Here is a 26,488-nt window from a genome sequence, read left to right as displayed (position 1 = left end):
ATTCTCATGCATATTCTAGCTCTCTCCCTCTCTTTCTGGGGCCGGTAAGTTACTAAACACGAGGTCATGCTATTCTAGGTCCTGGTTTGTTTTTTAATTTTTAAAAAATTTTTATTTATTTTTGGGCTGCGTTGTGTCTTTGTTGCTGCACGAGGCTTTCTCTAGTTGCGGTGAGCGGGGGCTACTCTTCGTTGCAGTGCGCAGGCTTCTCATTGCGGTGGCTTCTCTTGTTGCAGAGCACGGGCTCTAGGCGCGCGGGCTTCAGTAGTTGTGGTGCACAGGCTTAGTTGCTCTGCAGCATGTGGGATCTTCCTGGACCAGGGATCGCACCCGTGTCCCCTACATTGGCAGGCGGATTCTTAACCACTGCGCCACCAGAGAAGTCCCTGTTTTTTAATTTTAATGTTAACATCTTTGCGTGTCAGTATAGATCTACTTAATTGTTTTTAAAGCTTGCCATAATCTTCCGTTTTATGGGTACACCATGATTTAACCAGTTCAGTGGGGTAACTTTTAGTTCTGATCATTTTCTATTGTAAATGGCACTGCTTGTACTTAGCATCTTTGTGTAATTATCTCTTTCCCCAGGGTAAATTCCCTAGAAGTATAATGGGTGATTCAGAGGGATTGCGCCTTTTAAGGCTTTTTGATACATTTTGCTAAATTGCCCTCCAATAAAGTTGCACCAATTTCTTTTTCCACTACCGGTGTATCTTCTAGAAGTCGTTGCCTCTGATAGGAGGGGAAAAATGTTTCATCATTTTAAGTTAATATTATGATAAAGTGGAATATTTTCTTTTAAGGTTATTAGCCTTTTAATTTCTGAATTAGCCATATCTGTACTTTAAACGTTTTACTCTTGCTGTGTTTAAGTGTGCTTTATATATTGGTAAGTTAGGCTTAATAAGTAACTTTAGCTATTGAAAATTGGAAGCCAAGGAGAGGGCAGACCCAGTGTTGTATTCCAGCAGATAAACCCTGTACCTCCATCAGTGATTAGACACCTCCCACCGTAAGGCCGGTTTGGGATCTACTGAGTAGTTGGGCCTTGTTGGGTCCAGAAGAGGAGTGGGTGATAAGGGCTGCGAGCACGTCAGGGGTGTGGTCTGGAAGCATTAGCGGGTGAGTGAGTAGCTCCTCTGGTCTTCTAAAAATGTGTTTTTGTATCACTACTTGGTATCTGAGTGGTTGCCACTGATGACGGTAAAATGGTACAAGGATGGGTACTGTGGAAACATTGGGTTTAAGGCAAGAGATTTAGTATGAAATCTGAATTTTTGGAGGTCTTGAAATAGGCCACTTGTACAAATGTTTGGCTTGCTAGTTGCTTTTTTTTCCACCTCGTTGTATTTTTTTAAAGAGAAAGCAGGCAGTGGGAAGTCTCACAGCCTTAGTTCTAATTGGGGAAGTCATTATGGGCACGACGCTTGAAATTTTGAAGTAGTTACTTGTCTCCTCACCCTGGGAGGGGAAGAAGTATAGTTCTGATATTGCTACTAGTGAGGTGAGAGTAGTAGGTGTGAACTTTGGAATATTGGTTCCTGCTTAAGTAGATCCTGTACCTTAAATTGTTTAATTTTTAAGTATTTTTTAAAGATACTAATTAGAAATAAAGTCATCACCAACTGGCTGTTTGTGGAAGTCAGGGAGGCTTCATGGCACAGGATTCATATGCCTCCCCCGCACCCTACCCCGGCCTTGACTCTTGAGAAGCTCTGCCAAGCCTCAGACTCTTTCCTCTGTGACTCTGCTCAACTGGGTGTCCCCAGACGCCCACTATATATATGGCTGCTTAGTAGAATCATACAGGGTAAACCACTTCTCGAAAGCCGCAAGAAGACAATCAGGAACTTAAAATTCTGTGTGTCTCACCTAGACGAGTCAGCGGTGTGTGAGTTAGTGAGGCACAGTCCGCATCATTTTCCAGTCAAGTGAGCGGGCTTATCACGAGGGGGCGCTTCTCTCACATGTTTCTCTTCATCACCATGTGTTTATAAAAACAGTTGGCTACCGTTAGTAGACTGTACCCATGAAACATAATATGAGGCTCACTGGCCACATAAGTGTAGCATCTGTGTCTCAGAACACCATGTTCTACTGACGAAATGTCCTAGACAATTCAGTCATTTAACAAAATCATGAAGTCAGACCGTGTGTATGTAAATCACTGTCTCAGTCACATTGGAGGGAGGAGGGTATAAAGAAGTGTAAGCAAGCCCTTTCTAAAGCCCTTGAATGTATGTTAGGGAAATGAGAGGTGCAGATGAGAAGACAGAGCACTGCAAGGCCAGGGGCTGAGACAAGGTAGCAACTGCTGTGGCATCAGGAGGAGAATGGCAGGAGGGGGGGAATGGGCTCTGAGAGGGGAAGGGAGTAGTGTGAGCATTTGGGGTCACTTGAGCAGAGACAAAGCCTCCAGGGCGAGAGAGTGAGAGTAGATGACGGGGCAGAAGAGAATTGGGAGAACCTTTATTTGGAATTTGAGATCTTAAGAAATGGAATAGATCCCACCAGGCGTCGGGCCCAGCAACCTTGCATGAGGCCACACAACTGGCAAAATTGCAAGGGGGGGACTTGAGGCAAGGCCGGCCTCCTTTTCATGTAGGGGCCCTTTCCCCAGCACACATACATAAAGCCATCAGCCTGGGGATTACGGAGGGCTGCCTCTTACCTGTGAAGTAAAAGCAAAATAAGAGGATTGATTAGCTTTTAAGACTGATAAAATGATTGCAAAAGAGTTACCCTTCACCCTGCTTCCCCAGATGTTAACATTTTATGTAGCCACGGTGCAATGATCAAATCAGGAAGTTAACATTGATACAATACTGTTGACTAATCCACAGACTTTTTTCAAATTTCCACAGTGTCTGCTAATGTCCTTTTTCTGGACCAAGATCCAATTCAGAATCACACGTTGCTTTTAGCTGTAACATCTACTTAGTCTCCTTTAATCAGGAACAGTTTCTCTGTCTGTCTTTGACATTCATGACCTTGACACTTTTGAAAAATACTGGCCACTTATTTTGTAGAATGTTCCTTAATTTGGGTTTGGCTGACGTTTCCTCATGATTCAGTGCAGGTGATGCCTTTTTGGCAAGAAAGACCACAGAAGTGATGCCGTGCCCTTTGCAGCGGGTCCTTTCAGGAGGCACACGAGGCCAGTAGTCTCAGTACCGTTCTTGATGATCACATGGTTAAGGGGCGTCTCCATGTAAAAGTACTATTTTTCTTTTGTCATTTAGTAAGCCTCTTAGGGGAGCGAGCATCTTTGTTTAAAATTTCCCCGGGTGATTCTGGTGTATCTCCAGGGTCGAGACAGAGGATGGCAGAAATACATCAAGGTGGATCAAGGAAGTCGAAGATGTTTTCATTAGAAAGTCTTATTTCAGTATGGGGGAGGTGAAGCTGATGTTCGGATATGGAGCAGAGAAAGAGAACTAAATTCTGTTGTGGAAAGTGAAGCAGTTTTGAAGTATTTGCTGCTGGGAGTAACTGGTTGAAAAATCAATCCAGTTTGAAGGAATGTTTCTGGCTGGAGTGAAAGCAGTTGAGCAGCATGAATTTTAGTGAACCAGCTGTGCACAGGTTCCGTCACTTTCTCTACCCTGGGGGCTGAAGTAGAGAAAGTCTTCAGTAAAGGACATCCCACATTGTTTAGGGGAGCAAGAGACCTGGAGCTGTGAGCACCGGCAGCCCTGAAACGTCCAGTCTTAACAGGACAGGTAACATGGTCATTAAGGAGCCCAGTGGATTAGGTGTCATGATGATCTCAGCAGCTTGATCATGGTACAGTGTGTGAGGAGCTGTAAGTGTGAATAGCTTACTTAGTAGGTGTGAGGGGACAAGCAGGGAGGTGGCAGATAAGGAGGATGTGGTCAGAGAGGCAGAGAACATACTGACATAATGCAGGCTGGCCAGAGAGGGGGGACTGGGCAGGCTCACTAATGTGCATGCTGATGAAGGGAACCAAGGGAAATCTGAACAAGAACAGCCAAGTTTATTTATTCTGCATGTGGTGTCTTCATTCAGTAAATTCTTGCTGCATCACCTTTTCTGGTGAATCACTTAATTTCATAAGCTTTTCTGATCATCTTTTAGTAATATTTGGTCATGTTTATTTCTTTTTCAAGCTTTTTAAAAATCAACTTGTAGAGTTGTGTTCAACTTGTAATGGGGGACAGAACTCACACAAATGGTTGAAATATACATGAAATTAGAAGTCCTCAGTTGAAATATGAACTTGATTGCGCTCATGTATCAGGACTGTTAATGAACAATAAAGCTGATGAATTTTAGTTTTCCTTTTATATCATGCTGCTGATTATCCTGTGTCAATGGTAACTAACCATGGGAATACCCAGGTTTGGAAGTCACTTGTCCCCAGTGCCATTCTCTACTTCTCAGTAGTTTGAGTAGCCTTTTATCTGTTAAGCCCAATTCTAGTCTTCAGCTTTCTATCTGGCAGTGTTTGTGGCACTGGTTTTCAAGGTGTGGTTGGTAGACCTATTTACGTGTGTAGACCTATACGCGATACTTAGTTATTTGTTAGAAATCTTAAAAATTTAGGGGGGATGTGTGGGGAGGAGTGAAAGGAGGGAAACAGAAGCAGAAATTAGATAAGCCAATTGTTACCAACTTCGTGAACACTTTGATCTATTTCTCTCATTCCCTTTGTCATTTTGCTCTTAAAAAATTAAAATATGAACTGTAGAACATTCAAACAAATCTGAAATACAGAAAGTGCAAAGTGAAAGTATTCTTCTTGCCCCTCCCCATAGGCATATTGTACTCAGTTTGGTGTGTATCCTTCCAGACTGTTTTCTCTGAGGAAACAGGGAGTTAGGTTCCTTGCTCACCACTGTAACTCTGTCAGGTAGATTCCCTTAACTTTTCTTGGTGAGGTGTTGCAGAGTGTCCTTCCTTCAGGTCCCTGTATCTGCACTACTTTTTTAGAGGAATTCCTTGACTTTATGGTGTGAGAACATCGCATTTCCCTACATCCAGTGTTCATCTGGATTTTACATCCCAGTGATCACGTATACTCACGTTCAGCCACTCACCAAGCATGTGTGGAGCACCTGCAAGCACTGGGCTACTGATGGAGCAGAAGGAAACAGACGTTAATCAGAAATACAAGGAAAAGCAGAGTTATATACAGATGTGAAAAACACTGTGAAGAAGTACCAGGTAGTAGTAGAATGTATGATAGAATTGACTTAGAAAGACTTCTCTGAGGAGGTGATCATTGAGCTGAGCAGTGAAGGAAGAGTGGGAGTTGGCCAGGAGGGGGGGCAGAATGTGAGCACAAAGAGCGCTGTGGGCATATGGGCAACCACGTGTGCAGGGGCCCGAAAGGAGCCCAGTGTGGCCAGAGCGTTGGTGTATGGATGGTGGGGGAGGAATTGCAGTGCAGGTCAAGGTCAGAGAGGTAGGGTCAGACCACGCAGGGTTTTCTGGGCCATGTTAAAAGGGAATTTTCTCCATCCTAAGAGCAATAGGTAATTGAAGCATTTTAAACACAAAGATTTAAGCATTTTAAGACAAAGGATTTAAGCACAAATCTTAATCATATTTGTGTTATGAAAAGATCGTTCTAATTGTGATGTGGAAAACAGACTGTAGGGGATTCAAGGAAACCAGTCAGTAGGCTCCTTAGTAGTCCAGAGAAGAGTTATGGGGACTTGGGTGGTGGTGGTGGAGTATATAAATGGATGGATTTTGGAGACTTGGTGATGAATTAGGTATCGGGGCAGGGTGAGGAAGAGGGAAGAGTCGAGGATGAATCCTAAGTTTCTGACATAAGACCATCAATAGTGGCATCTCATTCCCAGAAATCGGGAACAAGGGAAGAACATAGGCTTTGGGGCGAGAGCATGAGTTCTGTTCTAGATGCATTAGGTTTGAGGTACCTTGAGACATCCAAGTAGAGACACTTCTAGCAGGCTGCTTAATATACTAGTCAGAGAACTGGATTAGAGATAGGAGTCTGTGAGGCATCTGCATTTAGGTGTTAATTAAAGTCATGGGTGTGGGTGAGGTCACCTAGGGAGAGATGATAGAACGAGAAGAAGAGGGCCCTGTACTCTGCCTGGAGGAATTCCCAGTATTTAAATGGCCCACTCAAGGAGGATGAGCCAAAAAGGAGACAGAAGGAGCAACCAGGGAGACAGGAAGAAAAAAAATAGGGTGTTGGTAAGCCACAGAGGACAGGGAGGAGAGGGTTTAAAAGCAGAGTGTAATCAACTTCAAATGCTGCCAAGAGCGCACGTGTGATGAAGACTAGAAATTGTCTTTAATGGCAGGCAGGTCATTGGTGACTGTCTAAAAGCTATAAAGTGCTAGCTGTAGAAGCCTCACGGGATTGGGCTGAAGAGTGAATAGGACAGAGATGTGGACTGTAGCAGATACAGGGAGGTGCTCTGAGAGGTTTAACTCGGGCGGGCAGTAGCTGGGAGGGGATTATGGAGTCAGAGGAGAGCTTGTTTAATTTTGTTAGTGGGAATCTAATAGATTATATTTAAAACTGAGTTTGGGGGAATCAAGTAAGAGGGGAGTCAACTATATGAGGGGATAAGATAACAGACAGGATGAGATCCTGAGAAGGCAGGAGATGAGTGGAATCCAGAAGCAAGGAGGGTTAATATAGGTAGGTGAGTATAATGGTTAGCAGAGGAGAGAATTCGCTGGTGTTTTCCTCCCCACTTATCATGTAGGTGACAGTGTCATCTGCTGAAAGGGAAGAAGAGGGCTTTATGTGTGAATCCAGGGTGCCTTTCATCTTAGAAGCACCATAAGTAGCTTTCTATTTCCTTGCTTCTCTCCTCCATTTTTTAAAAACAGCTTTTCTGAGCTACAGCTTGCATATCATATAGTTCACCCATCTAAAATGTACAGTTCAGTAGTTCGTAGTTTATTCACCAATAATGTGCAACCATAAACAACCACAGTCAATTTTTAAAATTCCATCTCCTCAAAAAGAAACCCCATACTTTAGCTATCACTCCCCTTCCCCCCAACATAGTGAACATTTTGATCTTCATCTTTTGTTCATAGTGAGCACTTCTTCTTCATCCTTTGCTATCAGAAAGCATAGAGTATGGTCTGATCTCAGATTTAAAATCATATCACGGGGGCTTCCCTGGTGGCACAGTGGTTGAGAATCTGCCTGCTAATGCAGGGGACACGGGTTCGAGCCCTGGTCTGGGAAGATCCCACATGCCGCGGAGCGACTAGGCCCGTGAGCCACAATTACTGAGCCTGCGCGTCTGGAGCCTGTGCTCCGCAACAACGAGAGGAGAGGCCCGCGCACCGCGATGAAGAGTGGCCCCCACTTGCCACAACTAGAGAAAGCCCTCGCACAGAAGCGAAGACCCAACACAGCCATAAATAAATAAATAAATAAAAATAAACCCAAAAGTTAAAAAAACATATCACGATTTCAAAGCAGAGTATACACTGAGACACATGAAGGGTTATTAAGAGCCTCAAAACTTTGATCTAGTCAGAGAAGCAGAGGGGGGTTAAGGTCTATGACATAGGGTCACTGAATAAATTCAGCAGAGATAATATACTCAGAAAACCTACTAAATGTCAGATTCTTCCTGGTCAAAGAGAATCATCTTAAGAAGAGAGATTAATAAAATGAAATTGAAAAGGCAACACGTGTAATTAGAATATAAGAGAACATTTACTGTTGATAAATGATTTTTATCTCCTGGCCCAGAAAAAGTACATTCTGGGGTACTCAGAATTTATATATGGGATGACAACAAACTGCTGTCAGAAATCTAAGACATTAACAGAATAGGGTAGTAACAGCAGACTCAAAGAGGTCAAGATTCTGCTTATATTGATACTGAATAAGGTTTCATAATGGGATTATTAGGAAGATACTTTGTAAGCATTTAGAAAAGAAAGCAGTAGTCAGTAGAAATCAGCATAGACTTAAGTAAAACGGTCGTACCAAATTAACTTTATTTCATTTCCTTATATCCAGGAAATGTGGAGGAAATAGTATATTCTTATTTTATCAAAGTATTTAACAGAAAGCCTTTTGAATATCATTTGGAAATAAGTGTATATGTAAGTGGCTGAGCAGCCATGCCCAAAGATTATTTATACATTGTTACTGAGAAGAGCATGATGATTCAAAGGCATAATGTTAGGCTCCATTCAGTTACTTCCTTTTCGGCATTTTGGTTAATGACTGAGGCCATGGGAGGCATACCTACCTATCAGATTTCAAATGATACAAATATGGGTGCAATAGCTGGCATTTTGGATGTCCTTCAGAATTCAGAAATACCTCCACAGTGTTGAATGATGGGCTGTTAATGAGATTAAATTAAATAGTGAGAAGAGTTAAAGCCATCATTGCAGTGTTTATTCCGAAGATCTGGCTTTGAATGAATTAATATGATATAATTGCAAAAATTCTTAAAGGTAGCCCTGAGCTACATTAAATTTGCAACATTTGCAGGGAAATGGTGGCCCGGTGTCTTGTGCATCATTCCATCTGGATAGAGTTGAAACATTAATCCTGTCTTTCTCAGGAGGATAGTTAAAGTAGCTGAGAGGAGGTTTTTCTGGAGAAGACTGTTTAGGGAGGACAGGCAAGCTGTTTTCAATGAGGAGCCTTTATGTGGAAGAGAAGTTAAGATACTGCCTTATCTGCAGTGCAGACCCAGGACAGCAGACACTATAGTGAGGCAATGTTTGTTTCACTATGAAATTTTCTAACAGCTGTCTGATTCTAAAGTCTGCTAATCCTGCATTACTGGACACTGGAAATATTTAAGGTGAAGCAATGTGATCATTTGGTAAGAAGATTTAGAAGGTTGTAGAAGGGAATACCGTGGACCTAGATGATTGTTTAGGTACCATTAAAGGCTGATGTCCTCTGAATCTGTGCTAAGTAATCTCCCTGAAGTAATTTCTGGTCATAAATATTTCAGTTTATTTAGCTTTTTATAGCCTTTATGTTTTTCACATATCTTTAGTATTCTACTTTGTTGGCTTATTAGCTGTAACTGTTTTGGTTTTTTTAGTGGTTCTTTCAGGACTTACAGTGCATGCCTTTTAACTTGTGGTTTGTCTTCAAGAAATATTATACTGCTTCATGTATAAAAACCTTAACACTGCCCCCCCTTGGAGCTATTGTTGCCACATATTCTTGTTCTACATATGGCACAACCCCAAAATACAGTTACTTATGCTTTAAACAGCCAGTTGTCTTTTAGAGACTTTTTTTTAATAATGGAAAAATCTTTTCAATTTATCCACATTTCTGTCTCCAGTGCTCTTCATTCTTTTCTGTATACACAGATTTTCATCTTGAATCTCCTTCTACCTGTAGGACTTCCTTAAACATTTCCTATAATGCAGGTCTGCTGGTGACAAAATCTTCCAGCTTTTCTGTGTCTTAAAAATTCTTATTTCACCTTCAGTTTTGTATAATATTTTTACTAGGTATAGAATTCTACAGTGACAGTTTAGTTTTGTCTTTTCCCCAGAATTTTAATGATGTTCCTCCACTATCTTTTGACTTGCATCATTTCTGTCAAGAAGTCTGTTATTTTTTGATTCTTTGTCTGTAATGTTTTTCCCCCCTCTGGTTGCTTTTTAGGATTTTCTCTTCACTGAATTTAAGCAATTTGATTATTCTGTGCCTTGGTGTAGTTTTCTTCCTGTTTCTTGTGCTTAGGATTTTTTTGAACTTCTTGGCTCCCATAGGATTATAGTTTTCATCAAATTTGGAAATTTTTTAGCCATTATGTCGTCACATATTTTGTCTGTCCTTCCGCCTCCTCTGGGGACTGCAGTTACACATGTATTAGACTGCTTACAGCCATCCTGTAGCTCACTGCTGTGCTTTTTTCTCCCTCTGTTTCATTTTGAATAGCTTTTATTGCTCTGTCTTCATAGTTACTAACCATTTCTTCTGCATTGTCTGCTCTGCTATTAATCCCATCCAGTGTGATTTTTATTTCAGAAATTTTAGTTTTTATTTTTAAGTGTTTGATTTTGGTGGGGTTTTTTTATGTCTTCCATACCTTTATTAACATGCTCGTTTTTCCCCTGAACGTACTGACTATAGTTATAGTAACTTTTAATGTCCTTGTTTGATTTCTACCATCGTGTCACTTTGCAGGGCTGTTACTGTTGACTGTTTTACCTCCTCATTATTGGTTGTGTTTTCCAGTTTTGATTCTTTCCAGGCTTGCTTGTAAGCTTTTTGGAGAGCAGAGTTTAGTCCAGGGCTTATTTTTTATAACAGCGGAGACAAAACCCTTTGAGAGCTCTGCTTTATGCCTGTGAATGTGAGGTTTTCCATCAGGTCGATGGGAGCCTTGCGTGAGCTCCATGGCTCTGTTCCCTGGCCTTGGGTACTTTCCTCACACGCGCGTGCTTACCAGCACTCAGATAGAGTAGCACGCGAGTCTTGGCAGGTCTCTAACACTCTCTTCAGTGTAGCTGTCTCCTCCCTGGTACTTTGCCCTGCAAAAGTACCAAGTCTCCTTGGCCTCCATAGATTCCCAGCTCTGTCTCCTTGCGTGGAGATTGCCTGTTCTGCCTGGCTTCCCTCTCCCTGTGACGTGGCCTGGAAATTTTCTCCGGGCAGGCAGTAAGCTAGGGCAATTGTGAGGTTCGCTTCATCTGTTTCCCTTCTCTCAGGAATCACTCTCCTGTGCTGCCTGAAGTTCAGTGTTTAAAATTCATTGTTTCAAATATTTTCCTCCAATTTTTGGTCTTTTTAATGGGGGAAGGTAAATCTGACCCCTGTTTTTCATCTTGCCAGAAGTGGAAGCTTTTTAGTGACTTGTTATTTATTGCTAATATTTTAGCTTTGCATTCAAAGCCTCTTTCAGCTTCATTTCTTCTGTCACTCCCTTATTCCCTCCACACCTTTTCTCTGACAGGCCCTGTGCTGCTTCCTCTCCCTCATCCCCGGTTCATGCCATTCGTTCCCCTCAGTCTCCTTCTCCCCAGCCAGTTCTTGCTTGTCAGTGTCTCTCCGTTCTCAGGGTCAGCTCAGGTGCCTCCTCCATGTTGTTTCCCTCCCATTTGTTTCCCTTCATTTCCCTCCCAGAACTGAACTTTTTCTCCCTGTTCTGTTTCTACTACAACAACATTGTTTTCAGCGGTCAAGTACACAGGTTGTGAATCTGCTGGCCTTCCCTGTCGAGCACATATGTCAGTCCCCACATGTGCGCACACATGCAGTTTTTGACTCCTGAGGGCCAGGATGGGGCTTGCCGACCTGTGTGTCTTGTACAAGGGTCTGGGGGTATGTAATATATAGAGAAGGTATTTAGCAAGTGTAGGTATGTTATATATATTTGTGAAAATGAATTTTCTCCTCTCCCCCAAAATCAGGCTACAGAAGAAGTTTCCAAAAATCTGGTTGCCATGAAAGAAATTCTGTATGGCACAAATGAAAAAGAGCCACAGACAGAAGCGGTGGCACAGCTCGCTCAAGAACTGTATAATAGTGGGCTCCTTAGCACCCTAGTAGCTGATTTACAGCTCATTGACTTTGAGGTAAGAAATCAGTTTTTTATTTTTCAAGAACACTAACTGTTCGTAGTCCCTTTCCGCATGTTCTCTCCTCTGAAACATTTTAAGATTCCTGTTGGGCTCTTGGCTCAGGGGTACTGACCTGTAAGCATACCCGGGCTGCCTGCCTAATGAGCGGGGCCAACGCAGGAACTCAAGGGTATCTCGGACTTAGGCCAGGTTTTTTCCCCCTCTTTCACTACATCGTATATGAAGTTTTTTAGGTATTTGTTATGCCCTTTCATTTAGTCTGTATTTAATAAGCAGCTGCTGGTTTACATAATTCACTGGTTCTTGGTCTCAAGGAATAAACAATCTAAAGAAGACCATAGAGTGTTAGAATTTTTGAGGTAGATGAGATCATAGAGAACATCTAGGTTTTTTTGTTTGTTTGTTTGTTTTTAACCTGCTGAGAACTCATTACAGCAGAGATTATATGTGTTTTGTTTGCTTGGCACTGCTTTTAGATATTTAAATGAGGATAACATTAAAACAGCAGGAGATTTTATACACAATTGTGAATTTCTGGCTTCCCTTGAAAAATTTGGCAACATTGGGCCTTGTAGTCTTGTGTGGCCCCTCAGCCCGTGACGTTGGCATCCACACTTGGGTGAGCCACAGACGGCACAGCTTGTTTTTTCTCCCTCGGCCTGCTGCGCTCATTTGCATTTCCTGCTCGTCCCTGGTAGGCGTTTGAGATTGGTGCCCAGGCTTATGCAGCCAGATCATCCCATGTTGGATATTTAGTGCATGTATTAGTGAGAAAAATGGTCCTTGATACCAGTCGGAATAAACTAGTCTGAGAAGTGTGTAATGAGGGGCTCTGGCGTGGTCATGAGCAGTCTCCTCGTTGACTCTTTGTGGCTGTGCTTTGTTTAAACCCCAGTGTTTATCATCCTGAGGGATTGTATGTCTATTCAGGTACTTGGAAAACCAGGGGAGAAAACGACAGACACCTGTAGCCAGATTCAGTTTTAGAGAAGGGTGGGGAAGATGTGGTTCATAGGTTACTTGAATGTATTATCAATAGATAATAAAAGAGAATAAAAATTTATGTCTATCTTTCAGAACAGACAGAACTATGATATTTCCATTTATATAGCTGGTTTCATGTATCTTTAATAGAGTGTCAAATTCCAACAACAACGATTTTTATGTCCACTGGCAAAGGTGGGAGTGCACTGGACCATCCAGCTCCTTCTCCTTCGTCTACCCACCCCACTCCCCAACCTGGACCCTGAATTTAATATTCATTTGGGACTTTAGAGACATAAATTTAATTTAAAAGAAATGTGTGCCCTTGAGACTGGTTCTTTGAGATTGCCATTACTACTCCTGACCTAGCACAGGCCCCAGGGTGATCTCTAGTGCTGGAAAGCTAGCGTTTCACTCACTCTCCTGCAGACTTGTCAGCCTTATGAAGTGGCAGTTCTGAAACATCTCTTGGGGTCTACTTCTCCATTTGTTACTTTCTTGTGCAGCTTTCTGATTATAAGTTTCACTGTATTGTGTTAACATCTACCTATTTTGTTTAGTGAAGTACAGTGGTGTAACTCTGATCTCTGAACTATTGCATCATGTGATACTTAGTACCTTAATTATCTATATGTAAAGTTTTTCCCAAGTACACCTAGTTTAATAGGAGGATATGTCTACTTGCTATTAAAGCTCAACTTCTTACAGAATTCTTTCATTTTTATTACACTAACAGTACAGTTTCTCCTTCCATCACTATAAAACGAAGCTATATGTATTGTTTACAATACAAGCATCCTATTTGAAGCTGCTTGGATGGGAATCAGATCCCTGAACAATGTAAGCATATAGCAAGGTTTTGTTTTTCATATCTGAGTCAGCATGATTCTGAGAGTTAGAAATCATTGAAATTATATATAGTAAGATTTCACTTTGTCAACACATTATTCATGTCAAAAATACTTTACTATTAAAACTTAGGGACTTCCCTGGTGGTCCAGTGGCTATGACTTCACCTTCTAGTGCCCGGGGGTGCGGGTTCGATCCCTGGTCGGGGAGCTAAGATCCCACATGCCTCGAGGCCAAAGAAACAAAACATAAAACAGAAGCAATATTGTAACAAATTCAATAAAGACTTTAAAAAAATGGTCCACATCAAAAAAATCTTAAAAAAAAAAATTCACTATTAAAACTTAGAATTTACGAAGGAAGAAATAAAATAAGAAAATTTAATGTCTGTGAACATTTTAAAGTCAGATATTCAGTCCTAATTATAAATATACAGTACCTAGATTTGAGTTTATTTAGGGCATTTTGGCATTTAGTCAGGCATTTTGATATTTTTGTCTTCCTTAATAGGGCAAGAAAGACGTGGCTCAGATTTTCAACAATATTCTCAGAAGACAAATTGGTACAAGAACTCCTACTGTTGAATACATCTGCACCCAACAGAATATTTTGTTCATGTTATTGAAAGGGTATGTATAAAGTATAATAATGTAATAAGATTTATATTTTTGACTTGAAAAATAAGAAAGAAAGATGGTCTTGGGCAAAAACAGGATGGTGAATGTCAGAAAGCATTTCCTCTGTAGTTTCATCAGCTCATTTTCCCGTAGTTCTGGAACACATTTCCCTCCTTAAAATTTAACCTGTGAGCTAAACTGAATTTGAAAATGCCCATGGGATTTTAAAGTTAGGTGAATTGTGAGCCTTTAAATTCTCAAACCATACATGACTAAAGAAAAAAAATAAGTCCTCTGTGTTCTTGTTTCTGTTCTCTAAGATGTAAAAACCTTAATTGTTGAAATATCAGCTAAATCATATATTTAAAGACATCTTCTTTGGACGTACATGCACACTGTACTGCAGTAAAGGCTTCCCAGTAAGTGGAGCTTGGATGCTATATAGCTTAACCTTGTTCAGTCAACAGTCAACAAAGTACATGTTTATGACGTACTTCCCTTTGCTTTTCACCTGTGTGTGTCTACTCACTAACCCACTTAATTTGGTAATTCACAGTGCATCTTCCTGGAATTACTGTTGGACTAAGCAGGCATTTATCTTTGGGTAGCCTGTCAGTTTCAAAAAAAAAAAAAAAATCAAGCAAAAACCAAAAAAGCCTTAAAACTAAAAGTTAAAAAAAAATCCTCTTCTCCCTCATCACTGATTGGCAAGGTAACCTCCTGTTGTTTCACACCAGAGTTGTTTGCCAGCTCTGGGTACGTGTGCACTGGTGGTGTTCTGTTAAATTGGCGGGCAACTGTTTTATTGGCATGACTGGTGGTGTGAATCAGCTTGCTCTCCTACCCCAGCTTTATAGCTTGCCTCACTCTGATTCATATCTCTGTGGTTTAACACTTCCCCCAAGTTCAAACTCGTTTAGACAAAGCATGAGTCAGTGCATGTGTTGGATGCCAGCATTCTATTTCCTTCTTTCTAGTTCTAACTATCTATGTCACTTCTTCAGATGTTGCCATACGGAATTTTTGGCATCTGATTTTTTGTTGTATCAATCCAGAGCTGCGTGTATGAACATGTAGTGAGTAGTCTGAAATTTTAGTGTTCTTAGAGCAGCTGCCAGATGCCTTTGTGTATTTTTAAAGCCAATCTTCCTTTTTCCATAGAAAGTAGCGGTTATTAAAATCTATGAATTAGTTACCTCTGCCTGTGTTTTCACTTTAGAATGGCCAGGGGTATGATATGAACATTGTTTAATGTCATGTAAAGTAAGACTTTTGAGGTAATATTTAAAGAAAGGTTTCAAGCTCTCAACTGAGCTGGCCAGAGCAGAAACCTCAGCTTAGGGAGGCGAGGAGAAGCCACTGGTGTTGGGATCCCGCAGAAGCCCTCCCCCCACCCCTTACAACCCCTTTCCTACCTGTCACCAGGCTTCAACAATTACTAACATTTATTAACATTCTTGTTTCATCTATTCCTTGCCTCCTGTTTTTCCTCCTCAAGCATAACATCACTTCAGTATGCATCCCTAGTACATAATAAAGGATTCTTTAACATAACCATAATATCATTTAAAAACCTAATATTATCTAATGCCCATTCAGTGTTCAGATTTCCTTGATTTTCACCAAAAATGTCATTTTTCATTTTGTTTAAATCAGTTTTCAAGCAAGGTCCGCAAACTGAATTTGGTTGATATGACTCTTAACTCTCTGTTAATCTATAATAGTTCCTGCCCCCTTCTTTTAACACCATTTATTTGTTGAAGCAACTGGGTCATTTGTTTTGCAGGAAAACCACATATTTGGGATTTGCATCCTGTGGTTTCACCTGTAACCATGTTCCTCTATTCTCTGTTCTCTCAAGTTAGTTTGATTAGATTCAGCTTCAGTTTTTGGGGGGGCAGGAATTCTTCATGAATGGGATTGTGATGGGATTGCTTCCTATTGGGCAACGCAGGTTGTCCTACTTCTGGTGATATTTAGATTGATCAGTGGATGTAGGTGTTGTCAGTCTGTCCATCATAAAGTTCTCCATCAACCCTTCACCTAATGGTTTTAGTATCCATTGAGGATCATTGTCTAGGTTCAAAATGGTGATTTCCTAATTCTGTTATTCCTTCTCTGTATATTAAATGTGTTTCGTTCATCAGCAGTGACTTCTATAGGAAAGACAGAATAGATGCTTGATTTTTTCCACCATATCATTTTTTTAGTATAATCGATTGGTGCCCTAGCCACTTCCTTAGATGAGCAATGAGTATGTTATTGTCTTAAACACCATTATGACCTCAAGTTTTAGGAGATTTTAAAATATATTTGATGTGTCTCAATCCATTGCAGTCATTATGACCAAATTTTTATGTCCAAATTGCCCCATCTTGGGCTATTGGGAGCTCCTTCAAATTGGCTCCTATGTCCTTTTGGCAAGACCCCATTCGTCTTTGATGGCTTCCTTGCTGTCTGGCACAAGATGTCCCTTGCTCATTTTGTACAGTTTCTGCCTCAGGCCCGGAAACAGCCATTTCTTCCACGGGCCCTGTTGAAACTACCTGTTTAAGATGTTTCTGCTTTTTGGGAATTCCCTGACAATCCAGTAGTTAGGACTCGGGGCTTTCACTGCCCAGGGCCCAGGTTCAATCCCTGGTTGGGGAACTAAGATACTGCAAGCCATGCAGCGTGGCCAAAAAAATAAAAAATAAAAAGATTTTTCTGCTTTTGCTGATTAATTAGTTTGGACTACTTTAACGCAATGTGATTATCCACTCAGGTTATAAGTATTGACACTTTGACGTTAGACATTTGGGGGAGTTATGCTAACAATATTAGTGTGCAGTTGAAAATAATCCTGTTGCTAGTGTTAGTCTAAATCTGGAGCAGTCGTTTTTCCACTGGCGATTTAAATGTTAATGTGCTAACAGGTTGTACAGCGTAACTGTTTACCTTGTACTCACTGGTTTACGTTTAATCATTTAAGACAAGCTTGACAAACTGCCATCAAAACCTGCCCAACTTGTTGTACCAAAGTGTCTTACCCTTGTCTTTCTAGTCTCCTGCCTGTTACAGATCAGCACAGATGAATTGTATGATCAGCCATGTTGTGAACAGACATTTTAATCACCTAAGAGCCAGTAAGCATTCTAGCTGCCATGCCATAAGTGATACAGAGGAACGTGGTTTTGATCTTGTTGAGGATCTGTGATGAACATATGTACAACAGAAGGATAATACTACTAGATAACACTACTAGTGGATTTCAGGAGATAAAATGTGGGTTTAGTCAATAAGGCAAGAGTTGGTAACAGAGATGGACTTAGGATTGAGGTTCTGGATAGTTTCAAATTTGCATAGGCAGAAAAAAGAGTGAGTGCAAGGGCAGGAATGAACACAGTGATTGACAACAGGAAGGAGATAGTCGGAATGTTTTATGGCATAGTGGGAGAGGAGTTGTACCAGAGGAGTAGCTATGATGTGGGGAAGCCTGGACATCAAAGCCCAGACGTTTGTCTATTTGATTAGCAAGAAGAAATCATTTTAAGCTCCTAAGCTGGAAAGGCTATTGATACGCTAGTCGTCGGATAGATTTGTTAAGACAGAGCTTGAACAGAGGTGCTGGTTAGGGGTCACTTGACTGACTAGGTGTGACTTCATGCAGCACTGGGAATGGATAAAAGAAAATGAAACTGAGATATTGCAAAGAAGTATTTAAAAGGAGTGGTGGCATTGAGGATGGGAAGGTTGGGAGTAGGTAAAGAGGGGAAGGTTTAGAACTGTGCTGTTCAATACTGTACCTACTAACAACACGTAATTATTTAATTTTAAATTAATTTAAATTAAATGACATTTAAAATTCAGTCCCTCAGTCATACTAGCCAGATTTCAAGTGCTCAGTAGACAGCATAGTTATAGAACATTTCCATTATCAAAGAAAGTTCTGTTAAACCTGTTTTAGACCCAGGTATTCCATTATCAAAGAAAGTTCTGTTAAACCTGTTTTAGACCCAGGTATCTGAAGCAAAATAGTGATGCCATATTAGACTTGTAGAGTTTATGGTAGGCCTTTAACTGAAGTTGTCCAGAAGCAACAGAAAATGCCTAACTACAGCCCAGGGTAGATCTGAGCTGGGGCAATTTAGGAGCCATGGAGGGAACCATGAGGTCGTAGGAGCGTTCACTAGCAGGCCAGAGGCAACAGAGGAAAGACCTCAGCCAGGCAAGAAACAGAAACAGAGGAGGTAGAAAGGAGAGCTGGGAGAATTTTTCTTTTTTTAAAGAGAGAGATGCAAAGATCTGCATTGTCAGGAAATTAAATAGCAGAATTTATGAGAAAAGACCATTCGTTTTAGCGAAGCGGAGGCCTTTACTAGTAAAACGTTAGGAAATGGATTCGATGGCAGGAAACTAGAGGCACTGAGTGGGGAAGGAGATTAAGCCTGTGTGTGCAGCTTGAAGGGGGGTGGAGCAACAGAGTGATGTGTTTGAGCAGAATGGCAGAGTCCAGTCCGAGAGGTTTGATGTACATCAGAACGGAAGAGTCTGCTGGGCTGAGAGGAAAACAAGGTTCTCTTTCTGACCGCGGGGAAGGAAGAGACGAGAGACATTGAGATGGGTGTAGAGGAAGGCTGTGCGGAAAGCTGGTGAGGGATGCCGTGGAGTCCCCTGTGTCCGCTGCAGGAGCCCTCGGCCATCCCCGACTAGGCACTCGGTGACATCCTCTGTCGCATTTATGTGTTGCTGCCAGCGGTCTTGAAAGTACTATTTTGAGTACTGAATTGAAACAATGAAGTATAAATGCTGTTTATTTGATAGACCCGTGTAGATACTATGAATTTTAGGAAACTATTTTGCTTATTTCATATTTTTTTTTTTTAATTAATTATTTATTTATTTTTGGCTGTGTTGGGTCTTCATTTCTGTGCAAGGGCTTTCTCTAGTTGCAGCAAGTGGGGGCCACTCTTCATCGCGGTGCGCGGGCCTCTCACTATCGTGGCCTCTCTCGTTGCGGAGCACAGGCTCCAGACGCGCAGGCTCAGTAGTTGGGACTCACGGACCTAGTTGCTCCGCGGCATGTGGGATCCTCCCAGACCAGGGCTCGAACCCGTGTCCCCTGCACTGGCAGGCAGATTCTCAACCACTGCGCCACCAGGGAAGCCCTCAGATTGTTTTTTTGATTCAGCTTTTGGTTTTTCTGAATTGATGAGAGCACCACATGTAAAAGTTAAACCCTATTTGGAGGTGTGACCCTGTAGGCGTCTCTTCAAGTCTTTTAGCTTAAGTAATGAGCTTTTGTTCTCATGATCGCTCTCACGGCTGTTATTTTTCTTTGGGTTGAAGCAGTCACCACCAACTAATGTGTGTGTGCCCTCTAGACTAAATCCCTCCGAGCACATATTCTACTCTGAGAGAGATGCGTTTCGTAACCTGCTCTGTCACTTAATTAGGACATGTCTGAAACTTCCTGTTCTAAAAATTGGAACTGTTAGAGTTTTTAAAAGAACAGTGATGGGGAAAAAAAGCAGTCATGTTTGTCTTTTCTTTTTGCAGGTATGAGTCTCCAGAAATAGCTCTAAATTGTGGAATAATGTTAAGAGAATGCATCAGACATGAACCACTTGCAAAAATCATTTTGTGGTCAGAACAGTTTTATGATTTCTTCAGATATGTCGAAATGTCAACATTTGATATAGCTTCAGATGCATTTGCCACATTCAAGGTAACATAAAAACTATAGAATTCTAAATATACATACAAGTGAGATTAACAGGTGTGCTGTTCTTCCTAAACCTTCTCTACCCTCCAAGTCTATACATGGCTGCCCTCTAGTGGGAAGAGAGAAGATTTTATTTAAAAGTGTATTGTGACTCAGGTATACGCAGTAGAGTCACAGCTTAAAAAGGGTAGAAAAGTTAGATTCTGAAGTCTGTCTAAAAGGCAAAAAGTCCTGTACGGTCAAAAGTACACTTTTCTGTTAAATTACCCATCAAGTACGGTATGTAGATATGCAGTACATGTGAAAATCAAATTTTTCTCCTGTGTTGGAACATACTGCAGCAGTTTCTTTGATTCAGCATCAGACAAAGTAGTTGGCTTCTGTTCAGGGCCGTTGTTAATTTGCAGTATACTAGAACCACACTCAGGACAGAGATTTCCCTATTGTGGACAGGCCCAAGGGCACAGTGGACTTCTGTCTCCCATCTCCTGCTCAGGCCAGAGCTTGTTTATTAAACACAAGGGGTGGAGGGTGCAGAATCACCAGTGCTCCTCCTCCCCCCGCCCCCCCCCTCCTACCTTGTCTCCCTGTTGTGTGTTTGTGTAAATTAAATACACAGATGATATGATACCACTGTACAACATGCACATTTTTGTTCTGAATTGCGAAGTTCTGTGCTGTTTAAGGTATGTAGATAAAGCAGTAATGTTTATTAGTGTTTTTCACAATGAGAGCAAGCCTTTATACGTTATATTCCCTTATGTAAAATGTCTGACCTCATAAGTGAATATTTAGAACTGTAATTTTAATATAATCAGAATTTAATATACTAACCTGCAGACTGCTGTGCTCAGAAACCATGAACACTGTTAACGGTGAGAAGTGGCCACTGTTTTTTGTGAAGGTTCACTTTTATGTATAAAGAGCCATTGAGATAATGAGCACTTGTCTTGGTCTCTGAATAAAATTTGTCCCTGAGGGCGATTGAACACCCTCAAAATGGGCTGAAAGCCTGGGAACCTGGCTATTAGGCTTTCACTTTGAATGAGAATAAGGTGAGAGGTGCCTAGGGATTCTTAGAGAGGATGTCAGAAGACCTCAGATATTTATATGTTAATGTACAAAGCAAAATGAAATGAATTTGAGATTATAACATAGAGTGGTAAATATGACATCTTAGGTATCACTGCACTTGGTGGGATGGGACTCATGACCTGGGATATATTGATGGAAGGGGACGCCGCATTCAAAAGTAGCAGACCTGTTACAAAGGGAGATATAGCAGCACCATGTGTCAAGAAGGGATACTCCTGGGTGGGAAGAAAGCCAGAAGCCTGAGCCTGGGACACTCTGGGAGGAGGAGGGTGAGGGCAGAGGAGAGGAGCAGCAGTGGGGTGGGAGAATGCAGCCAGACCGCCTAACCAAGAAGAGGACACAGGTCACACGCTCCTGGCACAGTTGGCTCAGAGGTGAGAGAGATGTGCTAACTCTGTGCCACAGATGTGAGTCCCTGATTGGCCTTGCTGAGAATTCCATCTCAGGATTGCTTCTTTGAATGAAATTCTCACCAAGAAGAAAACGGTGGTGATGGAATCACTGCGGGTAAAGCAACCCTGCCGGGTCGTGGTAGCCAGAGAGGGAAGGATTGGGCAGTCAGGCAGGTATTCCCTACCTGAAGAAGGGAAACTTTAAAACCATGTAGGATTCTAAGGCTGAGCTCTAGAAGAGAGAGCAGTGAGGAGCGAGCGTGGCTTCTGTATCTCAGCTGCTCCTGATGACACAGAAGGGGCGGAGCTAATTAAAGAGCCTCCTGAATGGAGAGCTCTCCAAGAAGCAAAGCTAAGTAGAGCCCAAAACTAAGACAATATAGGAGAGGCACAGACCTATCAAGGTACCACCCCACCCCTCCTTAAAAAGTCTGGTCGGCTCTGGTCTCACCTTCACACCAGAGGTGCTGACAAGAAGGGAAGGAGGACCGCTCCTCTTCTGGTTTGCTGACGTCTTCTTTGCAAAGAACATTTTTATAGCAGAAAAGAATAGATGGTTCGTGCTCTCCTTTGAGAGTATGACCAGCGCTACCTTCCCAGAAAGTGCACTCTACGCACAGAAACTTTGAAACAAACGCAGCTTATCCATAACCCTGGATTTAAAGTCCAAGGAACAGGTGCTGAGTCTTAAAAGGAAATTAAAACTACCTGCGTGAAATATGTCTTAAGATTCATATCTTGAATGAATGGGGTTCTGAGATAGTAAATCAGTGGCCAAATATTTGTTCGTGACTTTTTTTTTTTTTTTTTTGAGAAATTAAGGAGATGGGGAGGGACATCAGAAGGCCAACAAATATATTTCCAATTTTCCAGAGTAAAAGAAGGTAGATTCCCCAGAGAGGCTGGTGGAGCTCGATATTATACCTGTGTAAGGTACTAGAAAGTATTGCTAAAGAGATGATTTCTGAGCATTTTGGAAAGGAAACCGTGTACCCACAGCCAGCATGGATTCACTAAGAGTAAGTTCAGTCATACTAATCTCATAGACGCCAGTAGATCAGGGGACTAAGGGCGTGGCTGCCTGGATTCAGTTCCCAGCTCTGCTGCTCGTTTAACCTCAGTCTTTTCATCTGTCAAAATGTAGGTAATCCTAGTATGTCAGGGTTATTGTGTCTTCACATAGTATGTGTGCAGTGAACAGTAGCTATTAGAATTATTCCTTTATGACAATGTGGATATATTAGATGTTGAATAATTGTACAGGTCTGTTTTCATGGAAACAATGAAAAGGTAGGAGCTAGATGGGGTTTCAGGGTAGCAATTCATAATTAATTGAACGCCATATCCATAAGGAGCCAGAAAATGGATTGCCACCTTCCTGGAGCAAAATTTTTAGTGGATTTGTCTTTACTCAGCACAGCTGAACATTTTTATTAAAGACTTAAAGGGTGATAACAAATGTATACCATGAAGGGATAGAAGGCAGATAACAGAGATCCTGAAATAAGGCCTCATAAAGATCCCAGAGAGGCCAGAAGATAACAGGTTGAAGTTAAATACAGATGAACTGAGGTCTTCCTCCTGAGGACTCAGCTCTGTGAATATGAGATGTGGGAGTAAGGCATAATAATAATAGGTAATGCTAGGTATAATCGTTACCGAGTGTAATAATGACTAAAAGGCAGGTAACGTCATATCATACTCAACCCTATGAAGGAGATACTGTTATTATCTCCTTTACAGATCAGGAAACTGAAGCCTAGAAATGTTGGGGGAAGTCAGACCATAAATGGGGAAGCCAGAATTTGAACCCAGGCAGTCTGACTAGAGAGCCCACCCTGAGTAAACAAAATTCTGAGTACGTCCCGTAAAATTAAACAGCATGATTCTGCTGCCCTGCCCCTAAGCTACCTGTGACCACATAACGCGTGACCTGAGGAGCTGTCGATGGTCTCACCCCACTATAAGCTTATAAGGTAACAACACATAAATGTGTTCCATTCCAGGCGCTACACTTTAAGAGGCACATAGACAAATAGATGACTTTCAGAAGACAGTAGATGGTGAGGGGGACTGAGAACCTGTCATTCGAGGAGTGGTTAAAGGAACTGGACGTATTTAGCCTGAAGAAGAGGAGACTCGGTAGGGACTTGCGTGAGAGCACCGCTTGTATTTAAAGTGGGTCCTAGAGAAAATGTACTAAACCTAGTTCTGTTGACTCTGACAGTTTTCTGGAAATAACCTGGGGATAGGTTTTGACTCTAGCACAGGAGGAACTTTCTAACTTTCAGAGCTCCAAAGGTGAACCAAACAGTTGGAAGAACTGAGTCTCTTGTCCTTGGACATAGACAGTCATCAAGTACGAAATTGGGCCACATGACTTGCCAAGCCTCTGTGAAAATAGCCCCCGGTGAGCAGCATTTCTTCAGGGATTCCAGGGCTGTCTTTGTGACATGATGTTTGGGACCCAAACTCACGTAACTTTTAGGAATCTTTTTAATTCAGCCCACCCTAAAAGTTGGCTGCTCAATCTGCTGGACTTGGGAGATGATCCCTGACCTTTCTCCAGGTAATACCAGGGTCTTGGCTGTACTGGAATTTAATAGGTTGGGAAGTCAGAAATCATGTTCTTTCTGTCCCCCTGCTGGCTGGCCCAGCAGCTCTGCTGATCTGGGACCGCGTGCACCCTGTCCGCTCTGCAGGTCGCTTACCAGATGCTGGCTGCATGACCACTTGCCTTCGTTTTCTGGTTTGTCGGTTTCTGTCCCCCAGCCTGGTTTGAGCTCTCCAGAGCTCTCGGCTCTAGTTCCAGGGGTAGGTCTTTTCCCATCTCTCAGGACACAGAGGCTCTGCACAAGTCCCCACTTCCTCTTTTCCCAGCTTAGTATCAGCCTTTTTACTCTGTGCCGGCTCCCAGCAATTGTGCCTTCCCTGCTAATGTTTTACTCTCCTTAAAGAAGGGCTGCTTTAGCAGCCTCAGCACCCCTTTCCAGTCTCTCCTACCCCAAGGCCATGGAGATGTGATTCCTAGATTGGCAGTGGTTTCCTGAGCTTCCTGGTCTCTTTAAACCAGATGATAACAAGTAGAATCTCTGATGGGGAGATGTTTGAAGTTCCCCCTTGTCGTGTGTGGCCCAACTGTGAGCCCCTTGGTGCTGCTGGAGATACAGCTTTCAAGGTAAATAGTCACCTTACTCAGACCTAAAGAAAAAAACTCTGGCGCAGCATATTTAGGGTCTTTGCTTTTCAGAGTAATACTTCCTACCTACCTGTTCCTAAGAAACCAACCCCAGTGGAGAGCCGTTGTCTCTGAGACCCCCGCCTTTGGCATTCTCTTTCGTCGTATCATGACAGAGCGGTGAGCCCCTGGCTCCCGGCTCTGTACTTCCTCACAGTGGCCTTCAGAAAGACCCAGCCACAAAAAAGTAGACGTGACCCTCAGTCTTGCATGGATCTAGCCATAGCAGTCCTTAAATTCACTTTTTCATTGTTCATTCAGTTCATTCCACAAGTCTCGTGAGTGCCTGCTTGTGTCTCTAGGTCCTGAGGTTCAGCAGTGATCTCTCTTTTTTTTTTTTTTTTTTTTTTTTTTGGCCACACTGCATGGCTTGTGGGATCTTAGTTCCCTGACCAGGGCCCCCTGCAGTGGAAGTGCAGAGTCCAAACCACTGGACTGCCAGGGAATTCCCAGTTCAGCAGTGATCTGTCCAGACAAACGCCTGCCCTTGAGGCTCCTAACTCAGGAGAGAAAGTCATAGACCACACAGTAGCGTGTTAGAGGCGGGACACACTCTTTAACAAGCATGCTTGATACATTCCCTTAAAGTTCTCATGTTCCTGTCTCCCTCACATCTGACCCCATGGACCAACAGATAATATGAATTCTTCTAGCCCTGCCATCTCCTCCTTCCCATATGGGGAAGCCTCATAGCATTTCTTTCCAGATTCTTGAAGGTACTCAAACTCCAGGTTTTCTAATTTTGCCTGTTTAACCCCCAAGGGGGATTTGGGAAAAATTGGGTAGACCTTCCATGGGCATAGGACACATACCCCATCCAGCAGTTTGAACACCTGTAAGTCTTTGGGGTGGAGTTAGAAGCCTTCTTAAAAGCATACTTCGAAGATTGCTTAATGTGCTGTTTTCCCAAACATGTTCCCTGATTCTGTTGGTTCATTCATTTATTTATTAAATATTAAGCTCTTACTATGTGCTGGATACTGCATAGGTGCTGGGGATTCAGAGGTTAGTAAAAATAGACATGACCCTTGTATTTATAGACTTCACAGCCTATCATGAGAGAGACATTAATAAAATAATGCCACAGATGTCAGGTCATAACTGTGACCATGCTTTGGTGCCAGTGACCAGTCAGGAAGGGTTCCCCATGGAGGCGATGTTTGAGTCGAGGTCCAAAGGTTGGAAGTAACTAGGCCAGGGGAAAGCCTGTGCAAAGGAGGCCTTTCAGGGAAGGGTGCTAACAAGCAGGCAGCAGAAGAGCTCCCTGCGAAATCTCTTGAAACCTGGTGGATCCCCATGAGGGAACCAGAGCTGTAGCTCTTGCCTCATTCGTTGACCATGGAGCATTCCTTAGAGCATTTCTCAGAACATACTTCAGGAAACACTAGTTCATTGTAACCTGGGTAAGTCAAACATAAACAGCAAAGAAAACAAGTTAAAGGAAAGTTGGTTTGGAGAAAGGGGATTATTGGTAGTGACCTCTCCAGTGGGCAGCTCTAAAGGAATTTAATTCATTAATTCACCAAAGATGAATTGGCTGTTCCTGCTGTCACACGTTTCCATTCTTGTTCCCACCTGGTGAGACCAAGGCTAGTTCGTTGCTTAACTTCTATGTCCTTGAAGGCAAGGACCATATCTTTTTTTCTTTGTAGCCCCAGCACCTAGAACTTTATCTGGCACATGGTAGATGTTTTCTGAATGAATGATCCTTGAGTTGTTTCCAGGGAAATTCATGGGGTGAGGCATAAGCTCTATTTCATAAGGGTGCACAATTGGACTCTAGGTCATACTAACTTTTGGTGCTACATGTTTGCATCATTAGTCTGCTTACTTAGGAGCTAATGTTTATAATATGATGGGGCTTTAAAAAAAAATTCTACCTCTGAAAAAAGATTGCATTCAATATGAAACTGTGAACGTAACTGAATTTAGGAGGAAGAAGATGGAACCTCCAGTACTTTTTCTAATAAAAGAAATGTCTTCTTTCTCCACCAGGAGCAGTATACTATTTGACATTTTATCACAACCGTTTACTTTTATTTCATTTCAACTCTTGATTCCC

The 26,488-nt window shown here is 42.1% G+C and overlaps 1 protein-coding gene across 3 annotated transcripts in view; it reads left to right on the top strand.

The window, feature by feature from the left end:
• Positions 1-26,488, top strand: part of CAB39 (calcium binding protein 39) — an 87,464-nt gene that overhangs the window by 51,095 nt on the left and 9,881 nt on the right. For all 3 annotated transcript variants that reach the window (XM_068544253.1, XM_068544254.1, XM_068544255.1), the window contains exons 3-5: positions 11,377-11,541; positions 13,891-14,009; positions 19,536-19,704. In XM_068544253.1, the coding sequence (XP_068400354.1) occupies positions 11,377-11,541; positions 13,891-14,009; positions 19,536-19,704 (453 nt within the window). The remainder of the gene's footprint in view (positions 1-11,376; positions 11,542-13,890; positions 14,010-19,535; positions 19,705-26,488) is intronic.

Source organism: Eschrichtius robustus, chromosome 5, assembly GCF_028021215.1.
Source record: "Eschrichtius robustus isolate mEscRob2 chromosome 5, mEscRob2.pri, whole genome shotgun sequence".
In the NCBI taxonomy this organism is placed as follows: domain Eukaryota; kingdom Metazoa; phylum Chordata; class Mammalia; order Artiodactyla; family Eschrichtiidae; genus Eschrichtius; species Eschrichtius robustus.
Note: the sequence above shows the minus strand (reverse complement) of the source record. Positions and strands in the feature narration are given on the sequence as shown.